General features: G+C 37.4%; 1 protein-coding gene and 3 pseudogenes across 2 annotated transcripts; 2 read left to right on the plus strand and 2 right to left on the minus strand.

Moving 5' to 3' along the window:
* Positions 1 to 272: 272 nt before the first annotated feature.
* Positions 273 to 1,965, minus strand: LOC143575903 (superoxide dismutase [Cu-Zn] 2-like). The gene is made up of 7 exons (XM_077060150.1): positions 1,811 to 1,965; positions 1,608 to 1,709; positions 1,391 to 1,486; positions 1,251 to 1,282; positions 1,092 to 1,167; positions 923 to 976; positions 273 to 694 (listed from the first exon to the last, which is right to left on the minus strand). Exons 1-7 carry the CDS (start codon positions 1,893 to 1,895, stop codon positions 666 to 668), a joined length of 474 nt encoding a protein of 157 aa, XP_076916265.1. The 5' UTR covers positions 1,896 to 1,965; the 3' UTR covers positions 273 to 665.
* Positions 1,966 to 3,102: 1,137 nt separating this feature from the next.
* LOC143575894 (tubulin alpha chain pseudogene) lies at positions 3,103 to 3,798 on the plus strand (annotated as a pseudogene).
* Positions 3,134 to 5,343, plus strand: LOC143575896 (tubulin alpha-5 chain pseudogene; annotated as a pseudogene). The gene is made up of 2 exons (XR_013142851.1): positions 3,134 to 4,377; positions 5,020 to 5,343. The product of XR_013142851.1 is annotated as a tubulin alpha-5 chain pseudogene (transcript).
* An 8,703-nt stretch (positions 5,344 to 14,046) lies between these two features.
* Positions 14,047 to 15,173, minus strand: LOC143575904 (ethylene-responsive transcription factor ERN1 pseudogene; annotated as a pseudogene).
* Positions 15,174 to 21,635: the final 6,462 nt, after the last annotated feature.

The following is a 21,635-nucleotide window of genomic DNA, read 5'->3' on the forward strand; positions in this document are numbered from 1 at the left end:
ATCGCGCATGGTTTTATAGTAAAAGGCTATATATTTTCTGCTATTATTTATCTTAAGTATGATTAACAAGGTACGAAACATCACCTAGAATAAACTATCAATTTACAAGTATTTTATTAGTACAGGAGGTTATCACCTTTGTCCTGGTGCCTCGGATTGCATTAACCTAAGTGCGTCGGATGGTCATCAGCCATCTGAAACCAAGTACAAGAAGTATCTAAGTTTCAGGTTTGACTAAGGCTATATGTTGAAGAAGTTCTGGTTTTGAGGCAAAATCAAACAAGACCCCTCAACTCAAAATGCAAAAAGCACTGCCACCATTAAACCTCTTAACAATTGTATGTCACCGGGTTTATGTGACTCGCAACCGATCATCGTGAGTGGTGTTTAATTGATGATCGGGAAGTTGACAGATAAACAAGATGGTGAACATATTTGGTGGCCGATGTTAATGGCAGCCGCACCACCCTAGTACTAATGTCCAATTTTTTGACACATTAAATTACCTCAAGTTTATATACTAATGCAACCAAAATAACTTTCAAATTTACAGAAACACACCAGGAAAGTATGTACCAGACATGCTTCTTTAGTTAATTTTTAGACCTCATAACATGATTAAGAACAAATACATGCTGACGTACAAAGGAGCCTGATTGCTAGCTTTACACAGAAGATTGAAGCCCGATAACACCTGTCAAATAACAATGCAAAAAAAACATCAGTGTTCCTGTCAAGAACATTCTCATTCATACAGAGAAATGTGAGCAATTGATCTTAATCATCTTTAAGATTATTATCTGATTGGTTTAACCAACAACACTTATCAGAACAGCACTAAATGGTTATGCTCAAGTCAACTATTTTAGAAACGAGATTGTTAGCATTAGTAAAGAGAAAAAGACTCAAATTAGTAAATTACCACAACCAACTCTAGCACCTGCATTTCCTGTTGTCTTGCTAAGTTCATGATTACCTGCAGCATCAAAATCACAGTCAGATTCCTAAAATACCCTTGAGTAGCTTCAACATCTAACTTAAAAACGTATTAAAAAATATAATAAATGCTTGCATAATGCAAGGGTTGTTACCTCTTCCCAGATCATCAGTATCAGCATGAATAACAACCGCCCTCCCCAATATCGAATGCTGCCCGCTTAATGGAATCTGTAAACATTTCAGATCATCAAACTTTGAATTTCCAAAATAAAAATGATCAATTCTTTACAACTTATAACTAGGATACATACATTCTTATCTTCAATTGATACCTCAGCAACACCTGCAAAACAAATAATAACCGTTAAATTGTACAATTCTAAAGATAAGCACTAACACTCGAATCGACCCGAGCCTAAATTAGAGAGTTTTAGGGCAATGAAGCACACACCATCATTTCCAGCAACAATGTTACCCAAATCGCCTGCGTGGCGTACCTCATCCCACGGAGCTCCATGATCTTTGTTAAACGGGTTAAAATGCGGTCCTAAATTTCGAAACAAAGTTATGTAATCAATCTCAATCGAACAACCTGACTAAAAAGATTAATAACCCTAGGTCAATTTCATAATTCATAAGTGATAATTAAACATAAACATAAAGAATACCAGTTGAGTTGCAGCCATTGGTGGTATCACCAAGAGCATGAATATGGAAGCCATGAAGACCTGGTTTGAGCCCTGATATCCTACCTTTCAATTGAGTTGCACCTGGTTTAATATCACAAATAAATAAAGAGTAACAATTTCAATTTAACTATTGTATTGAATTAGGGAAATTTAACCAGCTAGTGAAACGAGAGAGAACAGACCGTTGGTATCCTGAATGAAGTGAAGAGATCCTTTGACGGAGTTGTCGCCGCCGGTGATGACTGCCACTGCTTTCAGACCACCCATTGAATTGATCTTATTCTTATCTGGTATCTGTATGTATGTATCTATCTTCAGTGTTTGTGGAGTATAAGCTTCAGCTTCATTATCATCGCTCTACCAAAATGTTTGATTAGCTGATTTACAATACACACCCTCATACTTTTAAGTATTATAAAACAACCATCTTTTCTTCTTATTTTAGAACTTCCTCTGCATCTCGATACAAATCTTATATAAGGGTGGCAATTTCTTAACATGAGCGGTAATTCGTAACGTGAAAATTTTAACCCTTTAGAGGTCTTCTGTCTTGAAAATAAGGCATATCTTGTCTAGGTAAAAAAACTTATAATGATATCCTTATTTCAATGTTTTCAGTTACTTTATAACTTTATCGTCTACTTTTATTTCACGTTGCTGTAAATGAATACGGTCTATTTTCTCTGTCTCATCTGTCTTAAAACTCTGGACCCATCTCACATCTGTTTCCAAAATTCATTGTTGTAAAAGTTCATTTAATTTCTATTTGACTTGAAAATTACTATGAGTAAATACGTAGATGGAACTTGATCAATTTAATTTGGCAAATAAGATGCATATTCAAGTCTCACCAAAATTACTAGGAAGGAACGAAGATATCTAACAGAAACACTTTCATTTAGCATCTAATCAATTAAGCAGGTCTTGTCAAACTACTAAGAAGAGACGGATAATCAAGCCTCACCAAAATCAATAAATTAGTGGTTTCAAGTCTCACGACCCACATTTTTAATGCATTAATAGATAATCAAGTCTCACCAAACAACAATCAATTCACATAATAATGCCATGAGAATTAAACAATGTAAACGATGATCATTCACGTTTTAACTTCTTAATTGTATGTTACGCCTGTCAATACTAAACCTAACAAGTTTATCAGGTTCATATCAGTTTAGCTAAAGTTTTTACGAGTATAACCTAGAAATAAACACCATTATTTCGTGTTAGATTTGCGTCGTGTGCATAATTCGACAACCTAAATTTATAAAATGTTTTTATTATAAAAATTTGGGTGGTGAGGGTTTGAAAGAAAAGAAATATTGGCGGCAACGAGGAGAAATAACGAATTCCACAAAAGCCGTTAGCCCCATTCACTTGACCTCTTTTCTCGTTACCATTTTCTTTTTATTAATCTTCCTTGTTCCATTTTCATCTTCTTCAACATTATTCATCTTTCAATTCCATAGCAATTATGAGAGAGAGCCAGGCCAGAATCCAGGTCGGCAACGCATGTTGGGAGCTCTATTGCCTCGAACACGGCATCCAGAACGACGGATTCCTGCAAGGAAGGTATCATTTGGTTTTATTATTTCTATTCATTTTGGTACATCTCATGAATTTTGATATTAATTGATGATAAAATGTGTTTGCAGTGAAGGCGGTAGTGAATCTACGGATGATTCGTTCAGTACCTTCTTTAGTGAAACCAGCTCCGGTAAACATGTTCCCAGGGCTGTGTTCATTGATCTGGAGCCTACGGTTATTGATGAAATCCGGACCGGAAGCTACAGGCAACTCTTTCATCCCGAACAACTCATTTCTGGCAAGGAGGATGCGGCTAATAACTTTGCCAGAGGACATTATACAGGTAGAATAATCTTGTATGTGCATTATAAAGATCTAGTAATTAGCTTTGAATATTTTGATAAAAGATGTATGTATGTGTTGTATCGCAGTGGGAAAAGAAATTGTTGATCTGTGTCTTGATCGTGTGAGAAAATTAGCCGATAACTGTACCGGATTGCAAGGATTTATGGTTTTTTATGCTGTTGGTGGTGGAACTGGCTCCGGATTAGGATCCTTGCTTTTGGAACGTTTGTCGGTTGATTACGGGAAAAAGCCCAAACTCGGCTTCAGTATCTTTCCATCTCCACAGGTTATTATTTAACACATTATAATTATATTCAAGTAGTTATTACATACTCAATGACATGATGGATTTTTTTATGGAATTGAAGGTGTCAACTGCGGTCGTGGAGCCTTACAACAGTGTGCTATCAACTCATTCTCTGTTAGAACACACAGATGTGGTGGTGTTGCTAGACAATGAAGCCATATATGATATCTGCAAACGGGCTTTAGACATTGAAAGGCCAACTTACAGAAACTTAAACCGTTTAATATCTCAAACCATCTCATCTTTAACCACTTCCTTAAGGTTTGATGGAGCCATTAATGTGGATATTAATGAGTTCCAAACGAACCTCGTCCCATACCCTCGAATCCATTTCATGCTTTCGTCTTATGCACCCGTGATCTCTGCTGCACGGGCCTTCCATGAGCAGAGCTCGATTGCAGAGATCACAAGCGCCGTGTTTGAGCCTGCTAATATGATGGCCAAGTGTGACCCGAGACATGGAAAGTATATGGCTTGCTGTTTAATGTACCGTGGGGATGCTATTCCAAAGGATGTTAATACTGCTGTCGGTTCTATGAAGACCAAACGAACCGTACAGTTTGTTGATTGGTATGTTCTTTCAGCAAAAAATATTCTTACATAAGGCCACGCCATTGATTAGATGTAGCATATTCTACTTATTATTGGGTTGGTGCTGCTTATGTTTTATCTTCAACGGGTCAAATGATTTAAAATAAAATTAGGCTGAAAACAGACTGAAAGTTGTCCAAAGTGTATTTTTAGTTGCATAATAGTCATTAAATAATTTCATGGAAATTTACATATAAAAATAGATTATACTTTTGAGTAAAAACACTTTGTTTTTGACCATGTAAGCCATTAAACCTTTTAACATCCTAATAAAAGGTTTCAACAAATTTGGTTTGGTAACTTATCCGGGTTAAAATGATGGCATGGTGATTGGTAACTGAGGTTGTGATAACTTTGACCGTGTTGACTTTCTATACAAGAATAAGTCAAATTAAAATTTTGTAAATTTTAATAATGTGGTGAAAAGTTTAAGTTTTTAAATGAAACGGATTTCTGCCTAATGAATGTTATTATTATGCAAGTTACCATCATATTATGCAAAAAGAATGTAATAGTACTTAGTTGACACATTAGTTATTTATATAATATCAAAAAACTCCTGACAAATAATGTTTCGGGTCAAATCCGTCTAACGTGATCATTTTACCACCTCCGATATAGGTGTCCAACTGGTTTCAAGTGTGGAATAAGTTACCAACCGCCCACAGTGGTCCCCGGGGGTGATCTTGCGAAGACAAGGCGTGCAGTCTGCATGATAAGCAACAACACAGCTGTTTCTGAGGTATTCAATAGATTGACCACAAGTTTGACCTCATGTACGCGAAACGTGCATTTGTACACTGGTATGTGGGTGAAGGCATGGAAGAAGGTGAGTTTTCAGAAGCCCGTGAAGATCTCGCTGCTCTTGAAAAAGATTATGAGGAAGTTGGTCAAGATGCTGAAGAGGAACAAGAAGAAGAAGAAGAAGAAGAAGAAGAAGAGTAACAGGTAAGTTTTCCTTAAACATTTTTAACTTAAAAATGATTATAATATTCATCTACAACTACCATTGAAGATATCATTATTCTAATATTCACCTGTCTACACATAGTTGTTTCCATTTGCATTTATTTAATCCTTAACATTTTGTGCTAATCCTTAGGAATAATCAAGTCTGATAAATGTGGACAATAGTTTAATATAAGGTTTCACACAGACACAAGAGCATAGAGACATGACCTGTAACATCCCGAAATTTCTAAAGTAATATTTATTATATTATTTTGTCGGGTGAAATAAACGAGTTAGTGAAACGATAATAATAATAGCAAAATATGAAGACTTAGTAGGATAATTAGATGGGATTAGATATGGACCAAAAGGAAATATGGGCCTTCGGTCCATGGGCTTAAAGGAGTATAAATACCCCCTTAAACCCCAATCCTTTCCATTCCATCCATTTATCCATCCTAATCTCTACACACTCCAAAACACACACAACCCGAACCAAGATCCAAAGGCGAGGACCCAAGCTCGTTGGTGCTAGATCGTCGTGACGAACCAAAGCAACAACACCAGCTCGTGTTCGTAGTTCGACTCATTTACGGTACGTTTATATCGAGAACTTGTTCGTTTAGGTTTGGATTAGTATAGAAATGATAGATCTGTGTTTGTATGGTAAAAACGAATCCAACAAAGCTAAACTTACTGAAAATGGATATGATTTGATGGGTTAATCGATTGATAAAGGAACTCGTAACCTATATGCCTAAATCGCACCCTTTAAACATCGATGTTAGGTCGATTTGATGGTTGGGATTTGTAGGCGCTGGTCAGACGATTCCCTGGATACCTAAATCGAGTTATTTGGTTAAGAAACGAAGATGATTAAGGGATTTAAGGACGAACAGTACCTGCAGCTGGATAACTTCGCCTGCAAGCTAAGTTCGCCTGATGACTTCGTCTGCAAAGCTAAGTTCGCCTGATGACAACTTCGCTGTAAAGCTAAGTTCGCCTGATGACAACTTCGCCTGCAAAGCTAAGTTCGCCTGATGAACTTCGCCTGCAAAGCAAAGTTCGCCTGATGACAACTTCGCCTACGGCCAAGTTCGCCTAACTGGTAACTTCGCCTAAGGCCAAGTTCGCCTAAGTGGTAACTTCGCCTAAGGCCAAGTTCGCCTAACTGGTAACTTCGCCTAAGGCCAAGTTCGCCTAACTGGTAACTTCGCCTAAGGCCAAGTTCGCCTAATTGGTAACTTCGCCTAAAGCCAAGTTCGCCTAATTGGTAACTTCGCCTAAGGCCAAGTTCGCCTAATTGATAACTTCGCCTAAGTTCGCCTAATTGATAACTTCGCCTACGGCCAAGTTCGCCTGACTGATAACTTCGCCTAAAGCTAAGTTCGCTTAAGGTTTAACTTCGCCTAAAGCTAAGTTCGCTTAAGGTTTAACTTCGCCTAAAGTTAAGTTCGATTAGAAAATAAATTAAAAACGATAAGTAAAAGTAAGCTAATACTAGGCCACCAGATTAAATCAGGCGAGTATTGATACGTGTAACTTATACAGTCAGCCGAGCTCAGTTAAAGAAGGGATTTTCAAATATCGGAGGAAGAAGCAGAGTTCAGGTGAGTTTCTAGCCCCATTTATGTATTATGTTTTCGGGGCTGTGTGCATACTCGATGTGTTGTTAATACATTTATCCTAAGTGATAAGTGTATGCCATATGTGATATATGTGATGGATATGAATGATTGCTTGTCGGTACGCGAACGATCTTCGGATATTGCGCGTACTGTCAGGTCAAAAATAAAGGTACGAATATTATATATCGAAGATGTATGAACATTACAAATGAATACTTGTCGGGGCGTGAACGATCTTCGGATATTGCACGTATCGACAAGAGGTATGGTTGTTAAATGAATGATGTAAAGAACGCCTAGAGTGTTCTTATGCTATAATGTAATTATTGTATATGTGAAGTATGTGTATACAGGTACACGAATGGTATGTGAGTTCTACGTTCGACATAGTAAGTTAGGATGGCAAATCCCTCTAGCTTTTGTCGGACATAGACTCGGCTGGTGATGGCGTAGTTAAGGACTGCGGGCCTTATACGTAATGTAGATGATAGATGTAAACGTAGATAGGGACGGTGGGCCTTATACGTGTTACAGATAATAGACGACAACGTAGTTAAGGACTGCGGACCTTATACGTATTATAGATAGGCATCAGCATTGGAAAGGACTGTGGACCTTATACGTGCTGTATTTGTATTGTGGTAGCATAGGGGAGGACTGCGGACCTCGTACGTGCTATGGTTTAGGTTGCAACATAGGGAAGGACTGTGGACCTTGTACGTGTTGTGGATGTAGGATGGTATAGGGAAGGACTGCGGACCTTGCACGTACCATAAATGGTGAACATAGGTAAGGACTGCGGACCTTTTACATGTTCACGACCTTGAGTACAGGTATAGACGGCGGACTATGAACGTACTCTCGGTAGACTGAGGTTAGTGATTGTAGATATGTATGTATGTATGGTAGTAAGTATGTATGTAGAACAGGAGGGTAACTAGTTAGATATGGATATGTATCTTCGGATATGTATGTATGTGTATGTATTGTATGGCGTCCGATTAACTAGAACTCACTCAGCGTAGCTGACTTTTAGTATGCACGCAGGTGAGTAGAATGAGACAACTAGCTTGAGCGGGCACATGGTGGGCGAATAGGAGACTGGCATTTGAAGACTCAAGATGTTTTTAATGTAATTGACGTTTATTTTGAAAGACAAGATTGTTTAAATAAGGCAAGTTTTGGATTGTTGTAACGTTTCATGAAAGTTTTTATATTCCGCGAAAGTTTTAATGAACTCTGATTTGTAAGAACTGTGTTTATGAGTAAATCCGACGCTAAAGTAAGGCTACCGGGTTCGGGGCCTTACAAGTTGGTATCAGAGCATAAGTTCGAGAGATTTAAGCATCCTACATGCTTAGACTCGAACAGAGAATGAGATTTAAAATGAGAAAGAAAGAAGATGCCAGTTCAAGATAGCCATGTGTCACTCAAGCAAGCTCAGTAAAGGTAAAGTGTATGGTAAATGGTGTATGTTAATGTTGGCTTATTTGCTAAATGAAGAATGAGTGCAGGTTAGGGATAGGATTAATTGATATTAACTGATTAATTGTTTTAGAGTATAAACAAGCACAAGTGAAATCATGAAGGGAAGTATGTAGAACCTGAGGAGTAACGCAAATAGTTAATTACACTTGATCAACGTCATTAACTACTTACTTACAAATCATGTGCTAAATAATTTCTAGAGTGATGACGTTTGTGTTTTCCCTTTTAGAATACTAATGGCTAGAGCTGGAGAAATTGTTGGAACTGGAGGTCGCACTGGACGTCGTGGCAGGCCTCGTCTTGTCCGGCAACCCTCGGTAGAAGAAGCTTCCAACACCGGAGACGAAGGAGGCGCAGCTGGAGGAAACTCGAGCAACAACGAAGGACATCAACTTGACCCTGCTGTTCTAGCTGCCATTGCCCAAGCTGTGGCAACTGCCATGAAGATTGGGAATCCCGAAGGATCTGCTGGAAGAATTGCTGAAGGATCAGGAGAGAATGGTAGGAAGGATGGTGAGGGAGGGAAGGGTGACTCGAGTGAAGCTGGATCTGTCAAGGTTGGTGATGGAAAGAGAGGTCGAGGTGGGTGTAACTACAAGTCCTTCAAAGGATGCGACCCGCCGAAGCTGACTGGTTTGGGAGACGCAATCGCTACTCTTCAATGGATAACCACTATGGACAAGATTATCCGCATTAGCGAATGCCGTCCCGACCAAGCTGTGGGTTATGCTACTCAGTCATTTGAGGAAGAAGCTATGTATTGGTGGGAAAGTGTGGAGCAGAGAAAGACTAGGGATGAGATCAAGGCGTTGAGATGGGACGATCTGAAAGAGTTGGTGATGAAGAAGTTTTGTGCAGATGCCGAGGTTGAAAGGACGGAGATGAAGTTCCTGAATTTAAAGGCCGGTATGATGACGCATCGTGAGTATACTACTGAATTCAACCGACTAACTAGGTTGGTGCCTGATATGGTTGACACTGAGGTCAAGAGAATCAAATGTTATGTGAGGGGATTGCCACAAAAAGTCCGCATGTTAGTCAGGGCAAATAAACCTGCTACTTTTGACTCTGCTGTTGAACTTGCAGAAGTGGTTTATGCTGACCTGGCTGAGGACGATGTGGTGGTGGAGGAAAAGAAGGAGAAGAAATGGGCTACCTCTGCTAAGCGGTCTAGCGAGATGGTGACAACAACTGATGGGAGGAAGGCCAAGGTTGGGAACAAGGATGCATGTAAGACGTGTGGGCAAGTGCACCAGGGAGAATGCAGGACTGGGACAGACAGGTGCTATCGGTGTGGAAAGAGTGGGCATTACTCTCGAGAATGCCCTGATCGTCCAAAGTGCTTCAAATGCGGAAAAGCTGACCACATGGCTAGGGACTGCAAGGAATCAGGGGCGGGAGGTGCGAAAGGATAAAGACTTGGGGAAACTGCAGAGAGGAACACTTGATGAAGGAATAATTGCTCATGCAATGGTTTTATTAAATTAAATTTGGTTAAGAACTTGTTTTGTGTTAAGGTTTAAAACTTATGTTTATCAGTGACGTGTAATATATTGAGTTTGGTTATGAATGATTATTATGTTATGATGAAATGTTGTTTTAGACAATAATGTTAAAAGTACTAATCGAAGCCTTGGAAGGATGAGATGAGTCTTGGTACATCGAGGGTCTCATGGACAAGCTACCTTAAATAGCTAAAACACATGACCACCATTCGATGGCTGCAAAGTCGGGAGTAAGAAGGATAACTCAGAAAGCAAAGGTGATTCAATAAAGTGTGCGATTATAAAGAAAAAGGTATTCCTTTTACAAAGGTATTCCTTTTAAAGAAATAAAGAGGTTTCGGGGACGAAACCTCTTTAAGGAGGGAAGACTTGTAACATCCCGAAATTTCTAAAGTAATATTTATTATATTATTTTGTCCGGTGAAATAAACGAGTTAGTGGAACGATAATAATAATAGCAAAATATGAAGACTTAGTAGGATAATTAGATGGGATTAGATATGGACCAAAAGGAAATATGGGCCTTCGGTCCATGGGCTTAAGGGAGTATAAATACCCCCTTAAACCCCAATCCTTTCCATTCCATCCATTTATCCATCCTAATCTCTACACACTCCAAAACACACACAACCCAAACCAAGATCCAAATGCGAGGACCCGAGCTCGTTGGTGCTAGATCGTCGTGACGAACCAAAGCAACAACACCAGCTCGTGTTCGTAGTTCGACTCATTTACAGTACGTTTATATCGAGAACTTGTTCATTTAGGTTTGGATTAGTATAGAAATGATAGATCTATGTTTGTATGGTAAAAACGAATCCAACAAAGCTAAACTTACTGAAAATGGATATGATTTGATGGGTTAATCGATTGATAAAGGAACCCGTAACCTATATGCCTAAATCGCACCCTTTAAACATCGATGTTAGGTCGATTTGATGGTTGGGGTTTGTAGGCGCTGGTCAGACGATTCCGTGGATACCTAAATCGAGTTATTTGGTTAAGAAACGAAGATGATTAAGGGATTTAAGGACGAACAGTACCTGCAGCTGGATAACTTCGCCTGCAAGCTAAGTTCGCCTGATGAACTTCGCCTGCAAAGCTAAGTTCGCCTGATGACAACTTCGTCTGCAAAGCTAAGTTCGCCTGATGAACTTCGCCTGCAAAGCAAAGTTCGCCTGATGACAACTTCGCCTACGGCCAAGTTCGCCTAACTGGTAACTTCGCCTAAGGCCAAGTTCGCCTAACTGGTAACTTCGCCTAAGGCCAAGTTCGCCTAAGGCCAAGTTCGCCTAATTGGTAACTTCGCCTAAGGCCAAGTTCGCCTAATTGATAACTTCGCCTACGGCCAAGTTCGCCTTACTGATAACTTCGCCTAAAGCTAAGTTCGCTTAAGGTTTAACTTCGCCTAAAGCTAAGTTCGCTTAAGGTTTAACTTCACCTAAAGTTAAGTTCGATTAGAAAATAAATTAAAAACGATAAGTAAAAGTAAGCTAATACTAGATTAAATCAGGCGAGTATTGATACGTGTAACTTATACAGTCAGCCGAGCTCAGTTAAAGAAGGGATTTACAACTATCGGAGGAAGAAGCAGAGTTCAGGTGAGTTTCTAGCCCCATTTATGTGTTATGTTTTCGGGGTTGTGTGCATACTCGATGTGTTGTTAATACATTTATCCTAAGTGATAAGTGTATGCCATATGTGATATATGTGATGGATATGAATGATTGCTTGTCGGTACGCGAACGATCTTCGGATATTGCGCGTACTGTCAGGTCAAAAATAAAGGTACGAATATTATATATCGAAGATGTATGAACATTACAAATGAATACTTGTCGGGGCGTGAACGATCTTCGGATATTGCACGTATCGACAAGAGGTATGGTTGTTAAATGAATGATGTAAAGAACGCCTAGAGTGTTCGTATGCTATAATGTAATTATTGTATATGTGAAGTATGTGTATACAGGTACACGAATGGTATATGAGTTCTACGTTCGACATAGTAAGTTAGGATGGCAAATCCCTCTAGCTTTTGTCGGACATAGACTCGGCTGGTGATGGCGTAGTTAAGGACTGCGGGCCTTATACGTAATGTAGATGATAGATGTAAACGTAGATAGGGACGGTGGGCCTTATACGTGTTACAGATAATAGACGACAACGTAGTTAAGGACTGCGGACCTTATACGTATTATAGATAGGCATCAGCATAGGAAAGAACTGTGGACCTTATACGTGCTGTATTTGTATTGTGGTAGCATAGGGGAGGACTGCGGACCTCGTACGTGCTATGGTTTAGGTTGCAACATAGGGAAGGACTGTGGACCTTGTACGTGTTGTGGATGTAGGATGGTATAGGGAAGGACTGCGGACCTTGCACGTACCATAAATGGTGAACATAGGTAAGGACTGCGGACCTTTTACGTGTTCACGACCTTGAGTACAGGTATAGATGGCGGACTATGAACGTACTCTCGGTAGACTGAGGTTAGTGATTGTAGATATGTATGTATGTATGGTAGTAAGTATGTATGTAGAACAGTAGGGTAACTAGTTAGGTATGGATATGTATCTTCGGATATGTATGTATGTGTATGTATTGTATGGCGTCCGATTAACTAGAACTCACTCAGCGTAGCTGACTTTTAGTATGCACGCAGGTGAGTAGAATGAGACAACTAGCTTGAGCGGGCACATGGTGGGCGAATAGGAGACTGGCATTTGAAGACTCAAGATGTTTTAATGTAATTGACGTTTATTTTGAAAGACAAGAATGTTTAAATAAGGCAAGTTTTGGATTGTTGTAACGTTTCATGAAAGTTTTTATATTCCGCGAAAGTTTTAATGAACTCTGATTTGTAAGAACTGTGTTTATGAGTAAATCCGACGCTAAAGTAAGGCTACCGGGTTCGGGGCCTTACATGACCATTGCACCAAACTTTAGAAACTTCCACACTAGAATAGATTGAAGTTGGTTAGTTAACACAGTTCCTAGTGATCCTAATCTTGGTCTTTCAGCCTTAGAAAGAAAGCATATGTTGTTTTCCTACCAGCCGTATGAGACTAGGATATTAGAACTTAGAAGTAACCTTAATGTTTACAAACCCGAACTGTTTAAACTAGACCTGGTAAACTGAGCGGGTCGGGCGGGTTTGGGTCATGTGTCAAAACGGATTCTCGGTCAGAAGGGGTTCTGGTCAATGTGGGTTTTGAACGAAATTAGTTCAGATCAAAATGGGTTGTTTTAAAAAAAGCATCAATTTGGTTCAGGTCAAAGCGGGTCATTTTAAAAAACATCAATTTGATTTGGGTTCTTTGTTGGGCCAAAATGGAGTTGGATTGAAGTGAGTTGTTTCAGAAAAAAGTACCAACATAGGATCAACAGCAATATTTTCTTATGTTGGCTAGTGGCAGTGGCGTGGGGACAACTACAAGGTGGAGGGCGCGGAGACAGAGAGATCACGGCAGTGGTGGTGGTGGAGGCAGCGATGGCGGTAGAGCGGTGGCGACGGTGTCTATGGCAGTAGCGACGGTGATGGTGGTGACGCAGCGTAGATGGTGTCTACGGAAGCCACAGCGGAGTGGAGCCAGCAGTCACTGTGATGGTGCCGGTGACACCGAGTAGGTGGAGAGGTGGTCACAGGTGGTGCTAACTCATCTGAGCCATTTTAAGTTAGCAAGTTTATAAAAGTTACCCGTTTTGACCAGTTGACTAGTTTAAGTAGACCCAAGTTGACCTATTGACGGATTTAAGATTACCCAGATGAACCCATACATAATTTATTTTTGCCCAAATCAACCTGATGTTTAAAGAATGGGTCATAATTGCCACCTATAGTTTTAACCAAATTCACTAAGCATGGACTGTTGTAAGTTTTAACGGATTTTAAGCATGCATACTGTAGATAATACGCAGTGACAGTTTTAACCATGTAGTAATTTATGGACTTGGGATGAAAATAGAACCAACATATATAAATAGTTTGATGGGAATTCCTTGCTAATTCATCAGAAAGCTTTCATAGTTTGATGAGCTAATCAAAGTGTAATTCTTTTTTATTAAATAATCAAGAGAAACAAAATAATTCAAACTAAGACATCAATATCTTAATATTCATGATTGCAGATTAAATTAAGTTGAAAATGACAATGGAAACCTTCATCAAAAGTCAAATGAACAACAACTTGATATTCTTGTTTCTTTTACATCAGTTCATCTCTCAGAAAGTTCATTGTTTTTATAAATCCGCAACCAAATCCTAATAATATAAAAAAAACTAACAAAACAAAGAACATAAAGGAGGCAGATCCCATATTCCCTCATTAGGATCATCAACAGTTTCAATATACTCTTGAACTCCATTCATTGCATACAACGAAGCCGATATCTGTCTTTCCACTTTCATCCTCTCAAATTCAGAAAGTTCCATTCCTGAGTTAGGCAACTCAAACTCCGGTTGACTCATTGGATACTTTTGATCAAGTTTCCCTCCAAAACCCCATGAAAAATCACACGCTGCAGACGAACAGTTGCTCAAATCTGGCTTATAGGCATCATCAAACAATTGAGAAACATTTTCTTCTAGCTTTTCACAACTATTACTCAAACCACTATTACTACTACTAGTACTGCTACTATTACTGATACTGGTACCGGTACTGATACTAATACCGTTGTTGTTGACACATGGAACCAAGGGAATAGAAGAATCTTGATTTTTCTTTTTGGCCATTTTCTTGGAGTTGAGTAAGTTTCTTACCCGTGAAGCGAGTGGGGAGTTATGAGAAACATGGGTTATGAAATTGGTTCGTGTATTTGAGCCACGAAGGAGGCAAGCGGCTTGATCATAGGCTCGAGCTGCTTCTTCTGCAGTCTCAAAAGTCCCAAGCCACATGCGAATCTTTTGTGTTGTGTCTTTGATCTCAGCCACCCATCTGCCTGAAGGCCTTTGTCTCACCCCTATAAACTTGTTGTTGTTGTTGTTGCTTCCAAATTTACCTTTTCCTTTACTCGGTCTTGGGACCGACACCCGATTACCTCCTCGTTGGAATTGGATTTCCATTGGAGTTATAAGTTTATAGGATATGGTTAAGAGATGATATATTGATATGAACTCAAAAGTGTTCTTTCTATCTTCTTGTTTTGCTTCGTATATGTTGTTACTATATATACATGCATACATACACACACACACACACATGTGTATGTTTGTATGTATAGAGGTCTACTTGTGATTTCTGAGGTTTCTATGTGTTGGTTTATAGTGTTTGTTGTGTTCTGATTGAACATTCTTTTATTCTCCTATTAAGACAAAACTATTCCTAACCAACATGGCCAATTTGCAATTTTTGTATAAACATTCCATTAAGTTAATTGACTGGTTTACCCTTTGATATGTCTTAGATTAGTTGCCACTTGAAGGTGTGAATTTAATCCACCAAGAGGGCAAATATGACACTTTGATCTTTAAATGTTTATAGGTGGACTTGGTCATATAACACCAAGCTAAAGGTGGGAAATGCATGTATGCGTGGGAAGTAAACTACTATAAAGTTATAATATACATTTCAACCCCTTAAGTTTTCAATGTGCCAAGTTTTAGCCTAAGTTTTATGTTGCTTTGGCAAAAAAACACCAAACTCAACATCCAAAAGTGTTCATATATTGTTTTCTTGTTTTAGGTGCCTATTTGAGCATACAGGATCTGGAGCTTTGCTTGGAAAGAAGCTCGGTTCATGCAAAATTGACAAGCTTGGAATAAATTTGTTAAAAACTCATGTCTTTAGTTTGTACGTATCTGTATAAGTTTCTTTTTGTTTTGAGTTGTTTTGATATGTATGGGAAAATAAAATCAAACTTTTTAAACATCAAAATAATGTAACTGAAATTCCTAAAAAAATGTTCAAGTATTGTATATTTATATATTTAAAAGTTTGACTTTTTTAAGGGATCAAAAAGAGTATAATGAAAACGAATGGGGTGTTTTGAAGTTGAAGGAAGTCTAATGGATCGAAATGAAAATCTCAATGGCCTAACATGTTGCCACGTGGAGGACAATTAGCAATAATCTTAATGGCCCCAGATGCTAAAGTCTCAACAATAAAATGTTTGATGAAGAAAATGACAAAGCAAAAAAGGTTTTGTTTAAATTTAAAATAAAAAATATCGGACTTGTCGTAAACGCTGCGTTTTGTTGGATTCAAAATTCCAAGTCATCCAAGAAAAAAGGGTTAAGGCCACAAAAAGGTCAATAAAGAGTTGGACGTTGAAAATCAAAAGGAAAAAACAAGAAAATTATTACATGATTTATGCGAATGGGACCGATTGAAATTTGTTGATATTATCGTTTTTGTAAGATTTAATGTTTTTGATTGAAAACATTAAGCCATGTTTCAAGGACAAATAGAATTTTGGACTACCGTTGTTATCAAAGGCATATGGAAAAAACGTAACGGCTTAAGGTAAGAAAAATGATTTGTATAATGAAATGACGTTAATATGTTTAAAAATGAGAGTTATACATTATTGCTTTTTAGATAAGCAGATCCCAAATGTTTGAACTTTGTTTAGAAAAAAAACAAAACAAAGAAAAAAGGTCTATGATCGAAGATAAAATAAGATGATCAGTTAGATTTAGTTTTCAAGGGTTGTAGTTGATCTTAGGTTAAGACCAATTTATGGTTGAAGGGTTAGACATATGCATACCAATTTATGATGATGAAAATTTGCATTTTGCATCGCGTTTGTTTGCTCCCATTGACTTGTGATTTACAACATTTGATTGCACACGCAGGCTCAACCAAGTGAGTCGATATGAACATGATTATATCTAAAACTTCAAGTGCCATGTCCTTTAAAAAGTCCATGCGTACTAGATTCGAATGGCTTATCACATATATGACAAAATAATCATTTTCCAAAGTGTAGTATACTTGGGCATTATGTTGGCTAGGTATAATGTCATCAAATCATTTTGGTTAATTGGATTTACTTAATTTTATACCTAAGAAGAAATCTGAATAAACAAATATATGAATTAGCATGAGTAGAGTACATGTTTGTTCAATACTACTATGATTTCCCTAGGAACCAACACACATGGGGTTCAAGAGACATTGTCCCTTGACGGGGTCCCATGACGATGCACTCCCTTGGTGGGGGTTCGAAACCAATGCCATAAGCGGGAAACTGGAGTTAAGTTGAGGTTAGTGAATGACGCTTACTGTAGAAAAAATTGTTACTTGTTAAAATACTATTGGAATTTGTTGTGAATATGCATTATGAAAATGATCATAAAGTGTAGTCGATTATCAATAATATATTGGTACTAATCATTAGTGGTCAAAGCAACTTGGCCCTTAGTGACAAGTAAGATCAATGGTAACTGATCATGAAAATTTAGTTGTTAGACGTAAATTACTACTAGTGGGTAGTAACTAGGAACAATGGTAACTTGATTCAACGGTAAGGTTACTATTGATATAGTGTTTACCAATGGTTTTTCCCCATTAATGCAATTATTCAACTGTTGATATTTATAACTGTCAATTAAAACATTGCGATGGTTGTCCCCTTATAAAGAAGGAGATATTCTGATTCAGTTACACGATGTTTTCATAACACATTTTACATTTTCATTCTTAGTTTATATTTGATTAAGTGATTGAATTATTTCATGAGGACCAAGGATATATTCATATATTTCAATCTAAAAGCGATCTCAACGTGATTCAATGATATACATGCCAATACGAAATCTAAAACCTACACATTAAACCTAATAGTTAGGACTATAACCAATCCCATCCGATTATGTGGTCTTTGAATAGCTGAACTGAATTGGGCGCATATAAACAATTATCTTTTGTTCACTTTATTCCAATAATAATTATTTGTAACACTTAACCTAGAATAAAATGACATGTCAGTGTGCCACATTTACAGAAACTAAAGACTAATAATGCACATTCATGAAACTTATACATAAGCCGTAATATCTGACATAATTATACAATGTTATATTGTTATTAGCTACAAACTAATAAGACAAAAATAATTCGTACCACTAACATGGTCTTCCATAGGTCTTCTAACTTCTCTAGGACGCGTATTAATTGTTCATGGATTTCCAAGATGTCACGGATTACTTGTTGCAGAGAAGGAAAAGAAACACTCCCTGGAAATGGATATAACCATGGAAGACGGTACACGAGTCTAAGTTTCTAACCAAAGAAATGCTAATGGTACTTGAACTTCAAAATAACTGTTATTTAAGTAATATGTGCCATACGGAAGCTACGACAAACATAATATAAATATTTAAAGGGGTGCATTTGAAATAAGAAACTAGGTGTAAAAATCACAAGAGGATGATTATAAAAATTCAATATGTTAACAAACACCTTTCTCAGGTCCTCTTCTAAATAGCTTGAAAAAAATTTCCAAGCTTGCAACCTACCAAAACGAATCAAAATCATAATTCTCAAGCTCGCACCACTCGGGTTCTATTTGTAGGGTTTGAACCATATCACATAGTCTTCTAACTGTAATTGATTAATGAAAGCAGTGGTGGATGTACCTTAGGAGGAGTAATGTTTCGCCGGTAGTGTAAAAAAAAATTAATTGGTTTTCATGTTTCGTTGCCCATGAAAAAAACTAACATTACTTATATGTATTTTAAATTTAACTAATTTAATACGTAAACCTAAAAAAAACCACTTTAATTATAAAGGCCAAATCAAAAAACCCAACCCAAATAATCCTTTTAAAAAAAATAAAATAAAAAAACTATCTTATATTTTGAACACAACCTGCAGGTCACAAAACACCACACCACCACTGTCCACCAGTTCACACTTCATCACGAACCTGCTGCCGCTAGCCCGCCACTCCACCTGCCGCCAGGCCCGCCACCTCCACCACCAGCCATCTTTCCGGCCTCTCCGTCCTTCCAGTAAGATTTATTGTATTTAGGGTTTTAGAGTTATGTTTAAATTGGAATTAATTTGGGATTTAGGGTTTATGATTAAATTGGAATTGATTAGGTATTTATTTAGCTTTTAGTTTTATGTGTAAATTGGAATTGATATTAGGTTTTTGTTCAAATTTGTTTAGGGAACTTTGAAGATGAGTAAACAACCTCTTATTAGCAACATTTTTAAACGTCAAAGAAAAGAAATCGATGACATCGGTTCCGGTTCATTACCAAGTTTAAATATTCCAACTTCAAGTTTAAATATGGTTGATGATTTGCAAGAAAATGAAGATATCGGTACAAGTTCAAATACTTCTTTGGCTTCAAGTTCTTCAATACGTTCAAAAATCAATTTGGATGATCTTCCTTCGGATCCCGCTGATAGACCACCTATGACTAGTTATCATCCCAATCAAATAGATGACATACGAAGAGCCTATGTTGTTAAAAAAGCTTTTCAACCATGAGGTCATGACTTTAAATGGACAAAATATTGTAGTGGTCGGAGACGTTTTAATGTCAAATGGTGTGATAAATATGATTGGTTGGAGTATAGCACTAAACAAGAAAAAGCATATTGCTTATGTTGTTACTTGTTTAATGGAAGTGTTGGTAATCAAGGTGGAAGAGACACTTTTGTTAGTGGAGGCTTTTGTAATTGGAGTAAACCGGGTGCCTTAAAGAAACATGTTGGGGAAGTTAATAGTGTTCATAATAGTTCGGTGCAAAAATGTGGCAATCTTTTGAACCAAAAGCGATCCTATGAGGCGAATGTCAATAAGCGTAGTATTGAAGAAAAGATTGCAAATTGATATCGATTATAAAGCTTATCTAGACAGCTTTGCGCAATCGAATGGGTGATGAATATTTGAACAGTGCTTTAATTTGTTTGGTCGAAAGAGAAACGTTTGATAAAGTAAATGAAGAAGATGTAGTGGCTCAACTTCAAGCTTTCAAAAACCGAAGAGGACAAATTTACAGCCCAACCTAAATTCGCCAATGTTGGTTAGTTAACCCGGTTAGTTTAAATTTAGTTGTTGTCGTGTTTTTTTTATTTGTTTCGTTAATATTGTATGAAATATGTTGGTTCGTTAACCCCTATGTTTCAAATCTAGATCTGTCACTGAAAGTATTTGTAAGTTCTAAAGAATATGGAGTTTTTTTTTTCTTTTTTTTTATTAATGTTCCTCTTATATTTTAAAGATAAAGTAGACTCCAATGTGAATACTTTTAGATGCTAAACAATCATTTTATCACTCACTTTAACTTATATACTTTTCTTGCGGAGAAAATTATAAAGTTTTCTTGACAACATTTTACTATTATAGATTTATTGTTACAAAGACAAGCTCCGTGTATAAAAGAAGAGTTTAAAAAACACATAACAATCGATCTTATAAAGACCTTGATTGATCCTTTTCGGGCTATTTATATTTATTTGTTTTAAGTTATGAAAATTAATTATATTATATATGTGAATTGACTATTTCTCAAAAATATATTGTGGCCTCCCCTTAGTCCTCTCACTACCTCCCATTCAACATATTAATTTGTATTTACAAGCTTCTTCGTCATCAAAACCATCACCTTTTCTCTTCTTCCAAACGTTACTCTAAACGTAACTCTGCTTTCCGCCTCTCTTGTAGAGACGTTTGCACTACATCATAAGCATTATAAAGACACACAGAATGGCACCAACCAAAAGCGATAGATTCACTTCTGGAGTTGTAGCCCAGTCCTCTGATCTTGCTGATCAAAGTAATAGTGGTTCATGACTTTTTCTTTGTGTGTACACTTGTTTGTGGTTATTTATATGCATTGATGTTGGTGATGATAAACAGGATTAACAATTGATCAAGGGATCGCGTGTGTATTAATGCTGGTGGCTTTGGCGCTAACGTACCTCATTCACTGATTTGACTTCCTCATCATCGTCAATCGTCGTCCTTCTATGGCAACCAAGAGAGTGGTTATCTAGCAGATTAGCCTTGGATCTTGTTTCTTGTATAGTTGAAGATTTGATGTCTTGAATTGGAGTCTTAGGGTGGAAAGGATGAAAAGGTAGAGAATATATTTTTATTGTAATAACACATTTATAATGATTGATTCAAGTGTTAACTATTAAACAATGAACAAAAGATGATTCGTTTCTGCATATTTACAGTTTTGCAAGCTTATTTTAAGACTCGGCTCTAGTTTGTTTAAGCTCAGGTCAACTCAAGTTTTTAACAAGCCGATCTCAAGTAATTCACAAAAAATTTACAAAAAGGAGTTTGGATAATACTTAACTCTTTTATATGGGTGTGGGTTAAGTCTTGTGAATGTCAAATACTAAATGTGTAGGAGTTCTATATGAAAAACATTTTGAGATATTTTAGGGTATTATGGGCTAACACCGTTGCACGGTTTATAAAAACTGAGACAAAAAACTGTGCACCAACTATACAGGTGCTAGCGGTTACGTCTTTCATTAACACACAAGCATCTCTAGATCAATATACATTTGATTCGATTTCGAGGTATGCTTTTGGCTCTACAGTTTATTTTGTCGCCACCGCACATTAACTTAGGAATATCTTCACCAGAAAACCAAAGAATTGTCCTCTGCTCAATTTGCATACCACTTATCGAATGTTATTAATACTTAGTTTATTATTAATTGTTAGATATTGTAGGCGCCTTTA

Source organism: Bidens hawaiensis, unplaced genomic scaffold (genome assembly GCF_021521415.1).
Source record: "Bidens hawaiensis isolate Kalapana, Puna unplaced genomic scaffold, B.hawaiensis_p1.1 tig00027787_1, whole genome shotgun sequence".
Classification (NCBI taxonomy): domain Eukaryota; kingdom Viridiplantae; phylum Streptophyta; class Magnoliopsida; order Asterales; family Asteraceae; genus Bidens; species Bidens hawaiensis.

Excerpts from the sequence above, each read along its gene's own strand:
- LOC143575903 (XM_077060150.1), bottom strand. The coding sequence starts at position 1,895 with ATGGGTGGTCTGAAAGCAGTGGCAGTCATCACCGGCGGCGACAACTCC. Across the intron at positions 1,487-1,607 it reads CAATGGCTGCAACTCAACTG|GACCGCATTTTAACCCGTTT; the intron begins GTATTCTTTATG and ends TTCGAAATTTAG. Across the intron at positions 1,168-1,250 it reads TATCAATTGAAGATAAGAAT|ATTCCATTAAGCGGGCAGCA; the intron begins GTATGTATCCTA and ends AAATGTTTACAG.